The following is a 19,170-nucleotide window of genomic DNA, read 5'->3' as shown; positions in this document are numbered from 1 at the left end:
AAAATGGAGAAGCAAGTAGAAACTTTTTTCTTTAAGAATGTTTTTGACATCACTTGCCACTCACCTGTTCCTCCCTATACAATTTCCTTTGTGGAGTTTCAGGTAATGACAGAATAGCTCTTTTAACATCACTACTGATAGTCAGAAACAATATAGTAAGGAAGGGGGCAAGGTGATATCTGGGAAAGAAAGAGGCAACGATTCTCACATTACTCTACTCTGTCTATTAAGAATCACCATTTTCACCTATCAAGCCTGTGAGTTTCTGGCTTAGGCAACAGAGAACAGAAGACATCACATGCTTTGTTACTGATGCACTCATTCCTGCCCATAAGAAAGTAAATATGCTCAGAAATCCAGGTATATAATTTATTTTCCCTCAGATTTAAGAAGAGCAAGGTGGACCTTAGTTTATATCACTCGATGTTTTTCCTGCAAGAGGCTCTGAGATACTGCTATCATTCGATGTGCTTTAACATGGCTTTTGATTTTTGTCCTTACAGCTTCTCTGATTAAGTAATATGTTAACTCTCATACCTTCATTATCTCATTTGAGAGGTGAAGTACATGATATTAACAGCAGGAAGAACCATAGTTTAATCGTGTCCTTATACTGCAAAATGTAGTACATTGAAAATAGCTCCTGAAATGGAGAAGGAAGGTGGTAAGACAGCTGTTTTTTTCCATAATGCATTTGTGTTTTGTAGTGCATACTTGGGCAAAATGAGAAAGGTTAGCATGCAAAAGGAAGTTCATGAGGAGATTAGTTTAGATTTTCCACACTGAAGAAAAAAAAAAGGAGGGGAACAAAACAACAGGCTAAAGCTGTATTTGAAGCAGCTCACAACCCAAACCTTTGGCTTACTTGACTGCTTATTTCAAGAGAAAAAGGAGGGTTAGAAACCAGACACAAATCCCTTCCTAAGTAAAAAAACATCCCACAGTGTCACATGCATAGATGAAACACGATTCTATTCTATGATACATAGTAAGAAGTCATATTAACATAGGATTCTTTGCTTCGTACAAGTGAGTGTCCCAGGATGTGATTGGCTTTCTGGGTTGTGAATGCACACTGAGGAGTCATGTCCAATAAAAGGAGTTCAATTATTTACACATAGATAAATCATGAATGAGAGAAAGCCTATAACCCAATAAAAATTATATATGTAGATTTAATTCTGAAGGGATTAGTGTAGCATCTTCATGTACATGGAAATGCCAGGCTAAGTTCTTGAAAAAGAATGCTGGAATGGAAAAGCGTCAACCTGACAGAAAGACCTGGATGAAGTGATACTGCTTCATAACAACTGTAAAATAAAAAATGCTGGTGGATTAAGTCCTTCTTTTATTCTGAACTATAAAGTGTTATGAAGAGCCAAATTTCACCATTTTCTACTAATATTGGTTTTTTTCAATAATGTCTTGAAACAGTGCACCTGAATATGCTGTTAGACCTGACAGGGAGGCAAAAAAAGATGAACAAATTCAAGACAGAAGGCAAGTTTCAGCTGAATTTTCCTTAACTTTCTGGATTTTCCATTTTCTGTCAGTTCACTAACATTTAAGTAAGCATGTGATATACAGAATATATTTTAGAATTTTTATTTCTGAGTGTTTAGCTTTTCAGTGTCTGAATCTGCTTGATGATTTATCTACATTTCTACAATATCCTTAACCGATAAGCAATTCCTGAAGCACGTGGGTCTTTACCAGGCATCTCTTAATGCCAGGTACAGACACTGTGTTGTGTTTTTGGAATGGTATCCCCCAATTCAGCGTTCCCACTGAAACACTCCAAAACACACAACACTTGATCACTCCCCCTTCTGGGCTGGAGAGGAGAATTGGAGGCACAAAAGGTAAAGATCATAGGTTGAGGTGAGAGCAATTTACTGAAAACAGCAATAAAATGAGACAATGAACAGCAACAGCAACAGGAGCGTACAACAAAAAAGGTGGATGATTCAAATGTTATTGCTCACTCCCTGCAGAAAACCCTTGACAACACCCAACTGCTCCCTCTGCCACCCTAGGACCCAGAATGGGAGCCCTTCCAGGGTCCTGGGAAATGATGTGAGGTGGCACAGGGTAACTCCCAGTCCTAGCTGTGCCCCCTCCCGGCTACCACAAAAATTAACCCTGTCCTGGCCAGAACGAGGACACTGTCTTAGGCACTACAGAACAAACCTGACTCTTGGGTTTCAGTACTTCTTCATTTGCCTATAATCAGAAAAAATTTATCAGATGAGGGCATATAGGCAAGATGTACTGACTTTCAACACATTGGGATCCTCCATTATGTGACAGACAACACGTGTTACAGCAGGCAGAAAGAGGAAAACACAGCTCCAAGATCCTTCATCCTCACATTTGCCAAGGTCTTTCCTGACATAAGTACTTTACATATGAGCTGAATTTCCACTTACAGTGGTAGGTTTATCTTGGACTACTTTTAATCTTTACTCATAGATCACAATAAACAGAAGGAAACTTCATACTTCCTCCTGCTGTTTTTACATCCTCCTACTTTCAAACACCAAGCAGCATGATTCAAGCAAACATGTCTTAAAAATTACGGGTTTTAGTAAGGCCAAACACGTTTTATTCCTTAAGAAAGGCTGAAGAATTAAGATGCTTTATTGAGTGCTCAAAAGTAATAATTTTTCTTAAAGAAAAAAGCTTTGGCTTTTCACTTCATTACCATTCTCTTCAGTACAAGTATTCAAGACATGAAAACAAGATGTACCTCTGTTTAGCGAAAGGCTAGGGAACAAAAGGTTTTGAATAAGATTAGTATATTATGTACTAATGAATTGCTGCTCCCCTTAACTTCATGGAAAATGTGACAGTCCGTTTTTTTTCAGACTCCTGTGAAGTGTAATAACCTCATCCTCAGATCAGAGGATGTCTGAAAACTGATTCAATTAGCTTGAGCCAAGGGAGTGGCAAAGGTGAATTGCAAAAGGTTTATTTTTGACTGACTTCAGTGCCATATCTACCTCACTGTGAAATAATAAAACAGTGTAGTTTCTGAACTTGCTATGTTCTTTATTTCTAATAAAAATTTTGGAAGTGAAATGGCTTTTTTCCTAAATTTTATCAAGGAGAAAGTAACAAAACAAGCCTTTTTTTTTCCAGACACTTGTACTGCATAAGCAATGTCAGTTTTCACCAGTACAAGTTTCATGGATGTCTGTTATGGATGCTACACAACCACTTAGATATCTGGCCTGAGTGAGCTACCACATTCCTTGTTTTACAACCTGTCGTTCATTCTTGCTTTGAACCATAAGACCACTCCATGCAGCAACTGGCAGATCCACCTTCAAATAGTCCAGGAGACTGACAGAATTTTTGGAAGCAGATAGAAAAGTGGCTCTCTCATTTGAAGCATAACATTCAGGAGAACAAATTGATGCTGACTATTCATCTGCTGATGCTGACTATTCATGCATTGCTAATGCGTGTTCTTTTCATATCTCTAAAAGATAACATTCTCTAAGATATACTGCACTGCACAGGACAACATGTAGAGCCCCCAGTGGACAGATTCCCAAGAGAAAAAGCTATCCTCTCGAAGCTCCATAGAGCAAAGCCTTAAAAATCTTATATTGCTAACTCGTGGTAAGAGATGATGACTAATGGACATACTGATAGAATCTCTCAGGCAGTAGTGTATGACAAAATCCTTTCAATGACTGGAAGACATGCTAACTGAAAACATCTAATTATAGACAAATATTTATCTTCTTTGTGACAACGAAACAACAGATATTAAGAAATTAATTAATACATTTCTTTATTTAATAGACTCTAAATGTAAGTATGGACATGATTTCTGCTCTTTTGCATGTTCCCTCACGATCTAATTACCTCATTTTTATGCAGCACACATAACAGCACCCTCATCTGTAGTTTCCATCCTGCCCTTTCTCTCACACCTTTTATCCTACTTTTTTCAGTTATTGATCAGAGTACTGATCAACAAAAAGCGTTCATTTTTTTAAATGTAGACTATCCTACTTGGCTTGTTACATCAGAAAGATTGTGCATGCAACCTAAATTAGCTGTTTGGCTATAAAAATATCTGTGATCACTTTTCTACATAGTTTTTATGGTACTAAGTGAAGCGATTGGAGAAACATGAGAATAAACAGAGTTTTTAGGTAATAGTTCTACCAAAAAAAAAGAAAACACTATCCTCTGCTAATGTTTACTCATGGCAACTAATCTAAACAGGTAACTGAGTTCAAAAATATCTCCATTTACAATTCAATAATGTTTCTGGGCAAAATACCAGTTCAATAGCCAAAATGTCCTCCTATCCAGAGTCAGAGTTTTCAGTCTTTTGTGAAGTGAAGTTAGTAAAATGAGTATCACTTAAGGAAGAAATAGAAGGTCACTAACTATCATGGACTTGGAAATTCCATGGTTCTGCCTGTAGAAGAGTTTTGTGTAAGGAAGTTTTTTTTAGTTGGTTTTTGTTTTTGTTTTTTTGCTTTAGGATTATTTTCTTAGAAGAACAAGGGCAGCTTTCCTGAGAAAAATCCCATTAGAAACAGAGAAACTGAGACAGGATTCCAAAGTGCCAGTGCAGCAAGTGGAAGACCCAGAAGTAATACCTGCATAGTACAGAGGAGAACTATAGAGATGTGTTTTCTGGCATACAGTTGCGTGCAGGAAAGAGATTTGTAGGAAACACCGTACCCTACAACCACCAACTCCAGGTTTACACATCTTCGTGCTGACTCATTTAGCTGTTGTTTGAGCTAACTACCAGTTAATAGATCTCACTGCATGTTCCCGTGAAGCAATACCATTCATTAGAATATCAGTTCTTCCTGGAAAAAGGTTTGGCTAAAATAAGAGATGAAACTCATACTGTATCAGATAAGAAAAGGCAGAAGAGTGAATGACACATGAGTGGAAGCCACTTGGAACACGAAATTGAAGCCATTTTCACCAGGAACACCCAGGTTGGAGGGCAGATAGACCTTGTATTTGTACCCTGTCATTCCTTTAATTCATGATGGCATGACCATCGCGGTCACTTTATGGTCACCGTGTATTCTTCTCTCCTCTGGTAGCGTGCAATTTTGCACCACTTATCCAAAGTATGCCTACTGCATCAAAACTGCATGCGGAAATGGTGCTTGCTTCAACCAGGTAGGATGTGGATAAAGGTCCACCCATGTGTGAACACTGCTAATTTAAAGACCAGGATCTACAGATCTGACTGATAGAGCAACTAAATCTGGAAACCGTTTCCAGGCACATGAGGGGCAAGAAATTGCCCAGGAGTAGTCAGCATGGCTTCATGAAGCCATCTGATAACACTCTACAGTGGACTGATGCACGTGGAAGATGAGGGGAGAGCACTGATGAGTGTCTACTGAGCCATCAGTAAGGTAAGGCCTTCAGCAGAGTCTTCTATAAAACCCTTACAGCCCCTCAGGATGGTGCTGTAGGGGCTGGATGGGCAGACAGTGAGGTGGATTGCAAACTGTCTGAACAGCCGAGCACTGAGGTTGGTGATCAGTGCTGCAAAGTATGGCTGGAGGTTGTCAGCTAGCGGTGTACCCAAGGGGTCTGTACTGGGTACAGACTGGTCCTTTTTAACATCTTCATTAATTATCTGAACGATGAGGACGAGCGTACCCTCAGCAAGTTTTCTGATGACGCAAATTTGGGAGGAGTGGCTGACAGGCCAGAGGGTCAGGCCACCATCCAGAGGGACTCAACAGGCTGGGGAAATGCACTGGCAGGAATCTTGTAAAGTCTGGCAAGGAGAAGCGCAGAGTCCTGCACCTGAGGAGCAACAGCCCCATACACACCAGTACATGTAGGGGGCCATCCAGCTGGAGAGCAGCTTGGCAGAGGGTGGGAGTGTGACCAAGCACTGGACAGGCTGCCCAGAAGCATTGTGGAGTTTCCATCCTTGGAGACAATCAAACACTGCCTGGACATGATCCTGGGCACGGGGTTAAGTCACCCTGGGTGAGCTGAGGCACTGAACCAGATGCTGTGCCTTCCAACCTCAGCCAGTCTGTGATTCTGTTATTCCATGATTTCTGTGAAATCTACAGGAGATCCAGTAACAAAAAAAATATCAAGTCGATGCCTGTGTTAAAGGACACAATGCATGTACTGCTGTGTTCTTTTTCCCTACCCATCAGCTTCAGAGACAAGTTACATCACATGAGCAGTGCATCACTGACTTCAGCTTTAACAGCCTCTTGTCAGTGACTGACCCAATCTAAAAGATCACTCTTCCCCAGTTCACTACTGTCCCAAAGTCATCCCCAGAATATCTAAGCTGTCAAGGCCTGAAAATCTACCTCCAAATATTCAGCAATTCTGATATTCCAGTGGAGTAGGAAGACTGTAACACCTCCATACTACAACTATATTTAGTTTTATGTATGGTCACATAACAACTATACCTCCAGTACAATTGTTAGTATATCAGTATTAACATTAGCATAATATAATATTAACATAAAGACACATTATACCAATCTGTGTCACCTAGTCCCTGGAATACTACTATACCACCAAACCAGCGTAACAATATTCATTTTAATAAAGGAGCTAAAATATTTTAACTGTGAGTTTTGAGTTTACAATCTGTTCGCACCTGGGAGATTTTCATTACGAAATTTTATTTGTTCAAGGCCTTTAAGGTTTTTGAATATTTAAAATTTCCTCAAAGCCCAACTTATGGAAGTGAATGAATCCATAAAGCTTCTAATTTCCACTTTTTTTTTTCCATTTGTAAAAAACTGTAATTGAAGAAAATAAAAATTATAACCACATATTTTTGAAAACCAGTATACAATCCTCCTCCCTGATGTATGACTACTGCTATTTTAACATTCATCTATAACAAAAAACCAAGGCATTTTTTTCTTTTAATAAATAAATGTAGAACTTCTCTCCTAGGCACATATTAGTGGATCCAGAACTACTGCTTCTATTTTCAGCTACTGAAAGGAAAAAACTCTCCAGATCCATCTACTTAAAAACCCTGGTTTTGAGCAGGTCTTTCAGAATACCTTCCCATTTTCTTCTTCCACGAACGAACATTAAATATTCGTGCGTTAATTAAAAGTGTTTCCACTTGATGTCTTGCATTCCATCTCAGTCAGCTCTTCCTTGTCAGCCTGCAGTTTCAGTATTTATGACTTTACAGTGCTCTACATAGCAGCCACTGGGGTATCAAGTCACTCCTTTCATAGGGGTGAATACTCTGCAAACTGCTTTGCAAAACCCAACCAAAATATTACAACACAGCCAACCTGCCATGCTCCACGGTTTTCCAGGACTGTTTTCATGGTCTCTAGTTTTAAATGGCTGTCACTTGTTAGCAAAACTGAAGAACAATTAGAGCCTCCAGTTCTTTGGGACCTTAGTTTAACTGCACTGCTGCAGAGAGATGAGAAAAAACCAGAGACATTTTCCTGAAAGGAAACAGAATATTCAGATAAGGAATATTCTTCTATGACTTTGGACTCAACACTCCCTCTTGGAATAGAGCAAGACATAAGAAAGATACAGAAGAACTCAGCAATCCATTACCCCTTTACTTCAGAGCACTTAAAACTCTGGTAAACAGGGGCGAAGGAAGTCTTGTGCTTGAATTCAAAACACTTCTCAAAGCAAACTGGTGGGGAAACTCACTGACTTTTATATTGGCTTCTGGTTGCATGAGTTAAAGTAATAATTCAGGATTTACATTAACAGTTCCCTGTTAAGCGTCTCTGATTCAAAAAGACCCACAAAACCAAAGAGAGACCTCCAAACCCTTTCACTTGAAGAACCTGTGTACACCTGAAAGGGTACACTGCTTGCCCTTATTTCTTGCAGGGGCTGTGGTCTGCTGCATCACTCCATGGGAGATTTACAGTCACTTAGGGGGTTTGTAGATCACTTTTAGTAATAAGTGGCTTTAGCTCTGAAGACAGTAAATCAATGGTTTCAAAAATCCCAAGACTACAGTATTAAAAGGATTCCATTGTTCTGCAGAGAACGCCGAGCACTTTGCACACAGGTGCCTGAAAGTAATTGATGGCAGAGATCCTTTCTTAGGTATGCATGCCTGAACTGTATTCAATTCAGGGCCATTCTCAAAATGCCATTGTTTTCTTATGTAATTCACACAAGTTGCCATTGTACATTTGCTATTAGTCAGGGGATGTAATCTGAATCTTGTCAAATTATACTATCCTGATATCTTCTTCCCTGCTCTAAATAATTAAGACTTGGGACTTGCAAGACTTGGAGGGGGGGTGGGGAAGAAGAGAGATGTGTGTTTCGGAGAGACAGGAAGTACAGGGGAAGGATGAGTAAGGTACAAGAGTAAAATGGAAATAAAGTGTGGGAATGGGCACTTACAGTTCGTAAACTCAATAAAAATATGGCTTACACAGTTGTTCCTAGCACTGGAAATGCAAAGCAATTATTCTGCATTGGAAATGTTCTTTTCAGTTGCCTAAGACATATAAAATGTTGGATACAAAAGATAATTCCCTAGAAGACAGAGATTTTACAGTACTTAACATTCCTAGCTCACAGGAATTCTAGACAGCACCTTGCAAAAGGACATACAGCATCTTCCAAAAATGAACACGTAGCAGATATATAACATAGCTGCCAGCACTAATTTATAACGTTTCTATGTATATCCAGGAAGGAAATGCATATGCCTCCACTGGAAGTTCCAGCTTCTACTGGCTTCACAATAAAGGTAAAAGATGTTCCCTTATTATCTTGTTCAGGATATGGGGGAAGGTAGCCAATTCTTGACTTCCTAAATCACAATACAAAGCCTTTTTTCATATTATCACTTGCTAATGAAAGCAGCTTCCAACCAGCACTACTACAGTCATGGCAAGGCAGGTAGTTTAAACTTTGCAGGGTCTGGTAGTATCCACACCGTTTTAATTTCTGACTCCATTTTCAGTTAAAAACACCCAATAGAGTTATGCCAAGCATCCTTCAACATTTCTTCCTAAAATATGTTATCTATTGAAGCATTGGCAAGAGAAGAACTATTCTCACGTTTTGTTTCATTAAAACAACACCCTAAATCACTTTCTCTTTGTAACTGACACTTATCAGTAGCCTAGAACGCCAGCAGGAGAAACTTTGGAGTCAAATGGGCTTTTGTTTTGACAGTTTGCTTTGGAGGGAGGGTTATTGATTTCTTCAAAGAAAATATTGCCCCAGGAGTCGAAATTAGATGGGTGGTTAGACCTGCATTTCACAGTTCCTTCCCTAGCCCATCCCTAACATGCTTAAAATTCTCCACAGCAATTGTTTGTGTTAACAAAATACTCTAAAGAGCTCCTTTCTCAGGGTACTTTGAGACAATGTGAAGGAGCCTAGGCATGCAGAAACTCGTGTGTTTGTAGGGATCCATATCTCTAACCTTAGAGATGCACTGTGCTTTGCAGATCACGTCCTCCTCGGGCCTCGAGAGCTGGTGGACTCAACCAGTCCATCTGACACAGTATCTTCACCAGCCTTCTCCTAAGTGTTTGTTCATTGTTATCGAATCACTTGTTCCCCCTCCTCCAAAGCGTTGTGGCATTCCTGATGACAGATTTACCGGCTGCCCTGGATTCACGTTTCACTCCCACTTTTAAATTTCTAATATAAAAGCCTTTAGAATTTGTACACAAATACACAGAAATAAAAAAAGAGAAAAAAAAAAAAAGCTTTTGTGGCATTCTTACACTCAGCATAAACTATACCAACAAAAACAGTTGGCAAGAGGTTTGCCTCGAAGAATGAAAAGGCTATGTACCCTTCCTCATTCCTGTTCACAGTCACTCTCCCGCTGTTTCTTCTAGTTGTTTACCTGCACATACTGAGTAAATCCAGGGAGCTAGACAGACAGACTGCTTTGAAATTTTATTATTATTATTATTATTATTATTATTATTATTATTATTATTATACTATTTTGGGACAATTGCCTATCCTTCTGAAAAAAAAAAAAGTCGTAAAAATGTTATAGTAAACAAAAAGATTTAAAGCACAAGAAGGAATTTAGGAATTTTACAAATTCCCCAGCATAACCTCCAGTGAAAATATAAATACAATCTTTCTCTGTTACCTAGGATTTTGAACAAGTATAGAAGCATGCACTGGATAACCCACAAGTTTGGTTTGTTTTTGTTTTTTTTTTCCCTCAGGAAAAAAATTGCTTACAATATGACTCATTATTCCTTTCCTTCTTCACTTGTTTCCAAAGTTGTTTTCTGATTCCCTGCCTACTTCTGTCTTTTTCTATAGCAGATTTTTCTGCCAAGACACTCTTCGTATCTTCTACAGGTCTGTTATTAAAAGATTATTTTCCAGATGTGTTCCATGAAAGACATACAAAGAAAGAGGAAAGCACAGGACAAAGTGAATTTAGAAAGCGTATGCAGCTCTGGTCAGTGTACACATGTCTTTCATCTTAAATCATGTTGGTTAAAAATTAAAACTACCTACATAGTTTTGGTAGGAAATGCCCCTAGTCTATAGCTATAAATGCATAGCTGTATGCATTTATTTGTATGTTTGGGGTTTTTTTCAGTGGTACGTCTTATTTCAGCTGGAGAGCTGAAGTATCAGGAAGTGGGCACGTAAAGTCCACTAGGAGAGTTTTCGGTTGTACCTCATGTACCTTCTTCACAGAGATAAGATGTTTTTCTGGCTTAGATTTACACCTGGGAGTAGTTCATTGGCCCTATCCCACATGGATACTCATCTGTAGTGATAAAAAAGCCTATCAAAAGAGGAAATAAAGACCATTAGCCAAAGTGGAACACTGTGAACCTTATGAAAGTTACATTTGAAGTGGAAGAACGATGAGCTGGCACATTTCAAATGAAGAGGGTCAAATCAAATAAATTATAATATGTAAAACAGTACACCAAGATGCATCAGCAGTTTCATAGGAGGCACAAATTAATTTATTTCCTGTAATGCATGAAAGCCAACTGCATGAAGACTCTTCTTCTACAGTTTCATTTGTAGCAATACTTAGACTTGACCAAAAACTAAAGTAAATTATGATAGCAGCTTCTTTCCCACAAAGCCCAAAACACTAGGCTTTGGGATGCTTATGAGATTGCACACACAATAGTTCATGTTGCAGAATACCCTGTCAGCACCAGTTTGTATTCTGAATACAAACAACATAAACATCAAACCTCAGAAAATCTTCAAGAATCTCCTAATAAATACAGGTTTCCCCAAGTCATATGACATCATGAACTGAAACTTTAAAAAAAAAACTTCCACACAAATGAAACAAAACAAAACTTAAAAAACCAACCAAACAAACAAACAAAACCAACAACAACCAAACAAAACAAACACGGAACCCCTAAGGCTATTCTAATGCAAGAGAAGGCAAAGTATGCTCATCCACATTTATCCCCAGTTAACAACTGCAATTCCCAGAACGCTCTCTGCTGACCCAGTTGCCTATCATCCACCAGTAAAATAGCTCTGCCAATCTCTGTAGCCGTGGAAAAGTGAGCTTCCGTACATAAGATCAGCTCCTCCCCTGCTGAAAAACCTAGAGCAAAACCAGCATTTTGACAGCACTACCTTTGCCCTCCTTCAGGTAGTAAAGCAAGAGACCCAAGGGCAGCTGTTCTGTATTTTCTTTCTCTGTTCTTTTCTGTCTCCTTTATGAATATGTAAATCTTCTTTGAACCAGTAGAGGATTCTTGCCACTCAAAATCTTCTGATAGATTTCTGACCTACTTTCCAGAACCCTTGACACACCAAGGCAGATAGAAGGGTGACAAGCTAGTTTTCTTCTGTTCCCTTTCTCATCCACTTTTATGAACACCTCCACGCTTTCTCCATTAATGAGCTGTTGAAAGTGAGTGAACATTCCTGCTTGTCTATCTGTTATTTGTGACTGATGGGGAAAGCAGGAGCATTCAGAGGCTCTCAGGGGAATACATCAGTTGTCCATTGCCTCTTCAGAGACAATGTCCAGAGTGGTACAGAATCGCAAATACAAATGTGAAGAGAGAAAAGAACGAAGCTTGAGAGCTTTGGGGAAGAAAAGTGGTGGAGTTGATGATAGGTACTATCTACTAGTAAGTGACATGCTCTGTAAGTCTGTGAAAGAAGCACAAAGAACTTAAAAACAGAATCAGCATCATTCAGCTCCTGACAATTAGTGCTTTATTAAGAGTTTATATTGAGGACTTCATGGTAAAATGGCTCATCTTAATCACAATGAATCTCAGTCCAGGCCACGGCAACATAAATACAGTACAATCTAACTGTTCTGTTAGCTTCCCTGGATTTCAGAGACACACTGATACAGCTGTGCAGCACTAATATTACTCTGTACAACTGTGGCACATGTACAGAGCAGCAAACGCTGAGTAACACAAAGCCTTAATAACTGCGCTTATTTAGAAGAGTATCTCAAAAAGAAGGTTCAAATGAGCAGCCTGTTTATTAGTTTAGTCTGCACAATTTCATAGGGACTCAGGGTTGCCAGTTTTTTCCTGTATGTGGTTTCTCCTGCTTTCTAATTGCTATAGCCCGTCAATAAAGGCCAATTAAAACAAAACTCGTTCTTGTGTAATCTAGGTGCTGCAGAAACCATCTGAACACAAACTATTTGTGTGGTTTAGATAAAGGTTCAGATAAAGGTATTTAGTTATATATCTATGGTTAATCAAGTGAAACCCATGATGCAAATACTGCTGAAAAGTGCTGTACAGCATCACTTCTACATAGAACTTAATACTAATTTTTAAGATGTTTTATTTGAATTTGGAAACAGCATTTTCCACCCAAGTCTTACTGTGCTTATCTTATGTGGTAGACAGAATACACCTGAGTATACCTTTTTACGTCTTTCATTCCCCGTGACATGTAAAATCCATTGAATTTGATTCTGGCACATCAAATTAGTATTAAGAGTACAAGTTCAGAAAAATAGTAGTAGGACTTTCAGCTGACCTTCTGAGTTGAGACTGATTATAGAGAAGATTTCTTGAAAATGGAAATAACATATACAGTGTCGGCCAAACTAGAAGTCTTTTTACCTTTCAAGGTAAAAGGTCTAAAAATAACAGCATATATCAGATAAAATACATTCCAATTAAACGGTGACTCTTCCAGTTCAGCAAACAGCATTATTGATATAAAATTGCTTTCAGAAAAGTCACAAAGTTCCAGACACAGGAGTTAGAGCATTTATAAAAATTCATTTAAACTACACTGAAGTTGGGTTAAGTCCTCGCTTTTCATTGGTTCCAATTTCTGTGTGCTCTAAACTTGTATTTTTTCAGCTAATCAGATGGCCTGATAATATATATTATCTTTCTCTATAAACCACGCTCTTTCACTAATTCAGCAATGCACTTCAAAGATGAGAATGCTACGTTCATACGGGTAGTCTACAGTGTTTATTTTTTGATGTTACTAGCTGATACAGCTAACAATCACAATCAGGAGAATAGCACACCGTAAAGTGGAATAGGTATTGTGAAAGCAATAAGCCTCGATTTCTGTTTCACTTTTGCAAAAAGTTCTTCCCGGGAGCAACAGGAATGAAGGGTCTCAGGGAACTGCAAGGGTTTAACAAGGAGACAGATGCAGAAGACACAGTCGTGGGCGGTGAAAACGATCTAGGTAACACCTTGAGGCAGGTGAAAATCACTCTACTAAGTACCGTGTAGGGCAGTATTATGAAATCAGGACAGAGTACAGTAAACCCCCTGAAAACGGGTCAGCGGACTTATGACAAGCTTTCCTCATTTACGTTGGGTGCGAGAAGGGGAAGGGGGAAGGGAAAGGAACAGGACGTGCATTAATATATAACTCCGGACTTACCGATTTTGGCCAAGCTGGCCACAAGTATCCAGAGTGCAATGATATAAGGCTCCTTGACGTGATCCCATTTGAAAGAGACGATGGCAAAGCTTTCGTTGCTATTTTTAGCGCTTTCCGAGCTTCTCTGTCCCAGCGCCACTGGGAGAGCCATCAGCCCCAGGAGGAGCCCCACTCCAGATACCTGCCTCATCTCCAAGCCACACAACAAAATCCTGCTTCCCCTTCCCGGAGAAATCCCGCCTCTTCGGAGGTCCTTGGGGGCGAGGTCCTTGTCCCTTCGCAGGGACGCGCCCGACGGCTCAAGGCGGCGGGAGGCTCCAGTCCCGTCCCGTCCCGTCCCGTCCCGCAGCGGCTGTCCCGGCGGGCTCGGGGATCGCCTTGCGCGGGGCGGATCAGGCGGGTCAGGGGCTCCGCGCACAGGCAGATGCTTCGAGCTGGGGTCCCGCTGCTTGCCCGCACCTGCCTTTATCAGGCTGTTCCCGGACGGGCGGAGGCGGAGCCTGCCGCCGCTCCCGCCGAGGCTGCCGTGCGGGGACGGCGATGCCCTGAGTGACAGAGCAGCCGGCGGGGTCGGCGGGGAGCGGTGCGGGGGTGGTGGCGGGCGCTGGGCAGGGCAGGAGGGACAGGGAACGGCCCGGAGCTACCGGCGCTCGGAGCCAGGGCTGGGGCGCTCCCTCCAGCACGTCCTAGGGCAGCCCGGGGTCCGCAGGACATCCTCAAACCTCCCTTCGGATGAGCGGGCAGCGGGTCAGACTCCCTCCCTCAATCCCACTCTCCCGGCAGGTTGGCACAGGTTGAAACGCGCTCTTTGCCGCTTCTCAGCCTCGAGCCCTCTCCTGAGCAGCGTCCAGCTCACCGAGGGCGCAGCAGTAGATTTCTCAAACCAGCATTTCGTTCCGTCCACCAGAGAGCATCTCTTCCCACGGTGCTCAGGGAAAGGACACCAGCAGGCAAGGTTTGGCTTTCCACTTAGGTCTGCTTGGAGCTGCTAGTTGAGATGTGCTACATTAAAAACATTATCTGGCTGCTTCTCCTCTTCTTTTTTTGTCCCCACCCCACCCCCGATGATTACTCCGTGAGACCTTTTAGAAGGTTCTCACTTTCCCCCTAAAACATGTTTTCTTGCTGATAGCGTTCGCTTGACGCCGTGCATGATCCACGTTATGTGCTGCAGGCAGATGGGCCCATAATAATCCTTACCCTGCAGTAAAAAGGCAGCAAACCACGGTGTTCCCAGGGGCAGATCTGAGGGTATCCTTCCACAGACCACAGCAGCAGCTCCTCTCCTCTATTGTGTGCCCCAAAACAACCCGGCTGGCCACACGTTCATTCTACTGCTTCTATGTCTTTCTGTGGAAAAACACTACCTTTTTTTTTTTTTTTTTTTTTTTTTTTTTTTTTTTTTTTTTTTTTTTTTTTTTTTTTTTTTTTTTTTTTTTTTTTTTTTTTTTTTTACTTAAATGGCAGTTGGTTCTACCAGGAGGTCAAAAATGAAGAGGATAAAGTTTTCATTTAAAATCATTGGAAGACTTGAGAAATTATTTTGATTATTTCAATCACTTGGGAGAAAAGCTAAATAGTTTTTCATGGACTAAATGACCTGAGCAGACACTCTCTAAATCAATTAACTGATTAATTAAAACGATACATTTCCATGAAATTGTTGTTATTATTACCTCAAAGCAAGTGCAGGCCTCGAATCGGACTGGCTCTCTTTTCGAATAATAAAACATCTTGGGTTATTTATTTCCAGTTCTTCATTACTTACAGGAAAGGAAGTTATACGGGAATTTTTTGAAATAGGAACCAGTGTGAAGATGAAATTGGTGATTCTTTTTAGGAACCATGAAAGACAGTAAAATATCTTTGCCTTCAGTAAATGTGGTAGACAAAGACCTGAAAAATACTTCAGTGTCTAACAACTTAAATCCTATCTCTATTTTTTTTATCTTTTTTAGAGTATGACTTGGGCACTCAAATGTCCTTTAGAATTTGCTCTGAAGTTTTGTAAAGGTTCCACAAATGGCCTTAACCAATGTGAGAGTAACATTTTTGTGCATTGCCATCAGAGAGAGAAAACTACAGCTGTAAGTAAATAGCAGCCGATCATCTGTGCAGCCTTTTGCTGAGTCCTGTGGATAATGTCGTTGTTATCATCGATTCTGTTTGCTGATATTAAGAGAAACATGAACTTTAGTAGCGACTAGTTCTCAGCACTGTTTTTATTGTCACAACTTATTCCGAGTACCATCACATAACAATCAAACCTTTCAGCTGCAGATGATAAAACGGCACCAGAACTGCCAGTGTCCTATCTTATATTCATGATTCTTCCTTAAATCTAGTTCCACAACATGATTAACTGGGTTGGAAATAAATCTTTCTGTGGAAAGTGCCGAAGCTAAACCAGGTTGTTCGGACAAATATGTCATAGATCAGGAATACCTGCCGCAGAGCTATAAAAGTGAGAAAGCCTCCTCCAGTGGATCTTTTCTACAGATAAGCAAAGGCTCACACTTCTCTTGGAAGAGCTGCAACTGAGATCACACCTCTGATTGCCCTTAAGCGGTGTTCTACCCATGACAATAGGAACTAGAGTTACAGGACAACTCTGCATTTGCTGGTGGAGATAGACCACTCCTAAGGGGAAAAAAAAAAAAAAAAAAAAAAAAAAAAAGGTGATAGGTACCGTGTTAGCACAGACAAGCTGTTAATATGCCCCTCAGTCGACAGTATAACGCCCATCAACCTACCTCAAAGAGATGTTGTGGGAATTTCAGCTTTCTAAAGATTTTTTTTTTTTTTAAGGCCTTGGTCCAAACTGCTACAAAAGTATATAATTTTGCTTGTCACAAAACCTTCCAAAAAAAGGTTTATAGCGCTGTTAAAATGCCAACTCTGTATTTTTATTTAACAACAACGAGTTAATAGTTCAAAGTGTACCTGTGACTGCTTACTGAATTTTTTTAAGTCGGCCCGGTATCGAATGACTGTAGATATCAGGGAATTCTTGTGCAATTCATTAATATTTCAGTAGGACACAGAGAGGACAGAGGAAGGAACTGACAGCCATGGATCTGCTGCAGGTACATCAAAACACGCTAAGCCAAGAGTTTGCTGAGTACACATAAACTCGTACAAAATACATAGTTGTACAAGAAGACGTTTGCATTTATGTATTTATTAATAGATTCCATTTTCTTTCTTTTTTTTTTTTTTTTTTTTATGGAAGCCCTTATATAGTCTCCCATGACCTCATCCTGTATCAGTAATAAAAAGCACTAGCTTGAGTATTATGTTTGCAATAAAGATATCATATCACAAAACAGCTGATATTTCCCATCTTTCAGAAAGATTGCACAAGGAAGATTTCTATTTACTATAAGTGTTATATTAGTATTATACATACCTTTCAAGTAATCTGTGTCCTGTAATGATTACTTCTTGGGGATTTTTTCAAAGCTGAGGTAAAAGACAATTTCAGTTAAAACAACTCCTAAAAAATAAAAGAAATCCTTCAACTCATGTGAGTTTCCTCTAGAAAGCACACACAGTACTTCAGTTGTGCTAATTTAAAGCTAGAAGTTACAATTAACTTTTCAATATTAGCATTTGAAACAAATCTGTTTAAGCTGAAATGAAATTAAGAAGCACAACCCTGTTAAACCGAGAACTTTCATAAAGGAAAATAAATAAATCTAACCAGAAAAGATTTGGTAAGTGAACTTTGAAAAATCTCCTGATGCAATACAAACCTTCATAAATCCCTTGCTGGACTAAGAGATGTTACAGAGCACTATATTACAGTATTATGAATATGAGCCTCTGAAATCACACTAAGAAGCAATGTATTAATTCATCCCTTGCTGACGTCCACATTACTGCCAGTTTAAGTGAACAAAATGAAGGCTAGGGTAAGGATGAATTAATCAGAGAGGCAGGTGAAAATGGTATTTGCTAAGAAGTAGGGTGGCAGAGGAAATTAGCTGGATTTTTCTGGACTCATTTCAAGACAAGGCCGAAATTAAGGACAGTAAGTGGAGGGGATTTTTACCAGAACCCTCCTTTTCAGCACCAAATTTTTTGAAATTGGCAGATATTTCAGGCGGCTTGTGATACTTTTCTTGTTGTTGTTGCTGCTATTATTGTTTTTAATGAACTCCCACATTTATATTACATCAGAATCTAATCTAGTAGGAGTGGGGTGGTACAAAACACAAACACTGACACCACCTATGACCTCCATCAAAGATAGCTCCTTCTATAAGGGACTGTATCTGTGTGAGCTGGCAGTGCAATGAGCAGTGAAGAAGGAAAGAAGAAAGTTGTTCCATAGCACTAGACACCTGACCCTTTTTATCATTTATGTTCAGAAAAAAAAACCCAAAACCTTTCATAAAATGACAGGTGTATTAAAAGTACTCTTTCAGTTCCAACTTCAATGAAAATTGTTCTATTGTGTATTAGGACTCCTCTGGGCATCTTCCATACTTGTTAAAAAACCTGGGGGAAGACTGTGACAGAGACCACAACCACAGATTTCAGAGATCCAGTGGATTAAAAAAAAAAGAAAAAAAAAAAAAAAAAAAAAAAAAAAAAAAAAAAAAAAAAAAAAGTAAAGTTGCATCTTGGAATTGTTACCGTGTACGGGTATTCAGCTTTCTGTAGCTTAAACTGAGAAGAAAAGCAAAACAGAGGAATTTCTTAGGGAAAAAGCAAATGATCCCTAAATAACAAAGGCAGCTAAGTAGAATAATTTCAATTTCTAGCATGATAATTTTACACTTATTTCTTAGGTTTGTATCTAGGCTCAGATGCTTCTTGATCCTAATTTTTGGCTGACCTATGGAGTGGGAATCTTTCCTTTTCCTAAATTCTCTGTAGACCATGCCTTTGTGAAATCCATCAGTCGTGCCTTCCCTGCCTGGTTTAACATGTGCATATTCACAGGAAGAAGTTCGCTTGATTTCCCCTAAAGCAGCTACAGATTCAATACACCAATCCCCAGTGCTCCTATTTGAGCAGGCACACGTACTGATTGTTCAAAATCAGCTGTGATACCGACAGGTGGAGGGAGATAACCCCCAGCCTCTCCAAAGTGACTCCTGCCCTCCCTGCCCTCCATGGATTACGTGCTGAGTTCTGCACAGGTGGCAGCAGCCACTGCCCTGCAGTGACTTTTCTATTGCCAGGCCATGGAGAGGATGTGGATGGTTTAAGCAGCATGTGAAAACTCAGCAGCACGAGTAAATTCACCCACCTTTTGCAGTGCAAAGCTTGTCCCAGCAGGAAGTGCCCCAG

The 19,170-nt window shown here is 40.0% G+C and overlaps 1 protein-coding gene across 1 annotated transcript in view; it reads right to left on the bottom strand.

Moving 5' to 3' along the window:
- SLC9A3 (solute carrier family 9 member A3) overlaps positions 1-14,146 on the bottom strand; it is a 56,695-nt gene extending 42,549 nt beyond the window's left edge. Inside the window, exon 1 of the mRNA XM_027896352.1 lies at positions 13,870-14,146. Within this exon, the coding sequence (XP_027752153.1) occupies positions 13,870-14,059 (190 nt within the window). The 5' untranslated portion in view covers positions 14,060-14,146. The remainder of the gene's footprint in view (positions 1-13,869) is intronic.
- Between the last annotated feature and the right edge of the window lie 5,024 nt (positions 14,147-19,170).

Source organism: Empidonax traillii, unplaced genomic scaffold, assembly GCF_003031625.1.
Source record: "Empidonax traillii isolate 1590-97213 ecotype Southwest subspecies unplaced genomic scaffold, ASM303162v1 scaffold494:size460735, whole genome shotgun sequence".
Lineage (NCBI taxonomy): Eukaryota > Metazoa > Chordata > Aves > Passeriformes > Tyrannidae > Empidonax > Empidonax traillii.
This window is presented reverse-complemented; position numbering and strand designations above follow the sequence as displayed.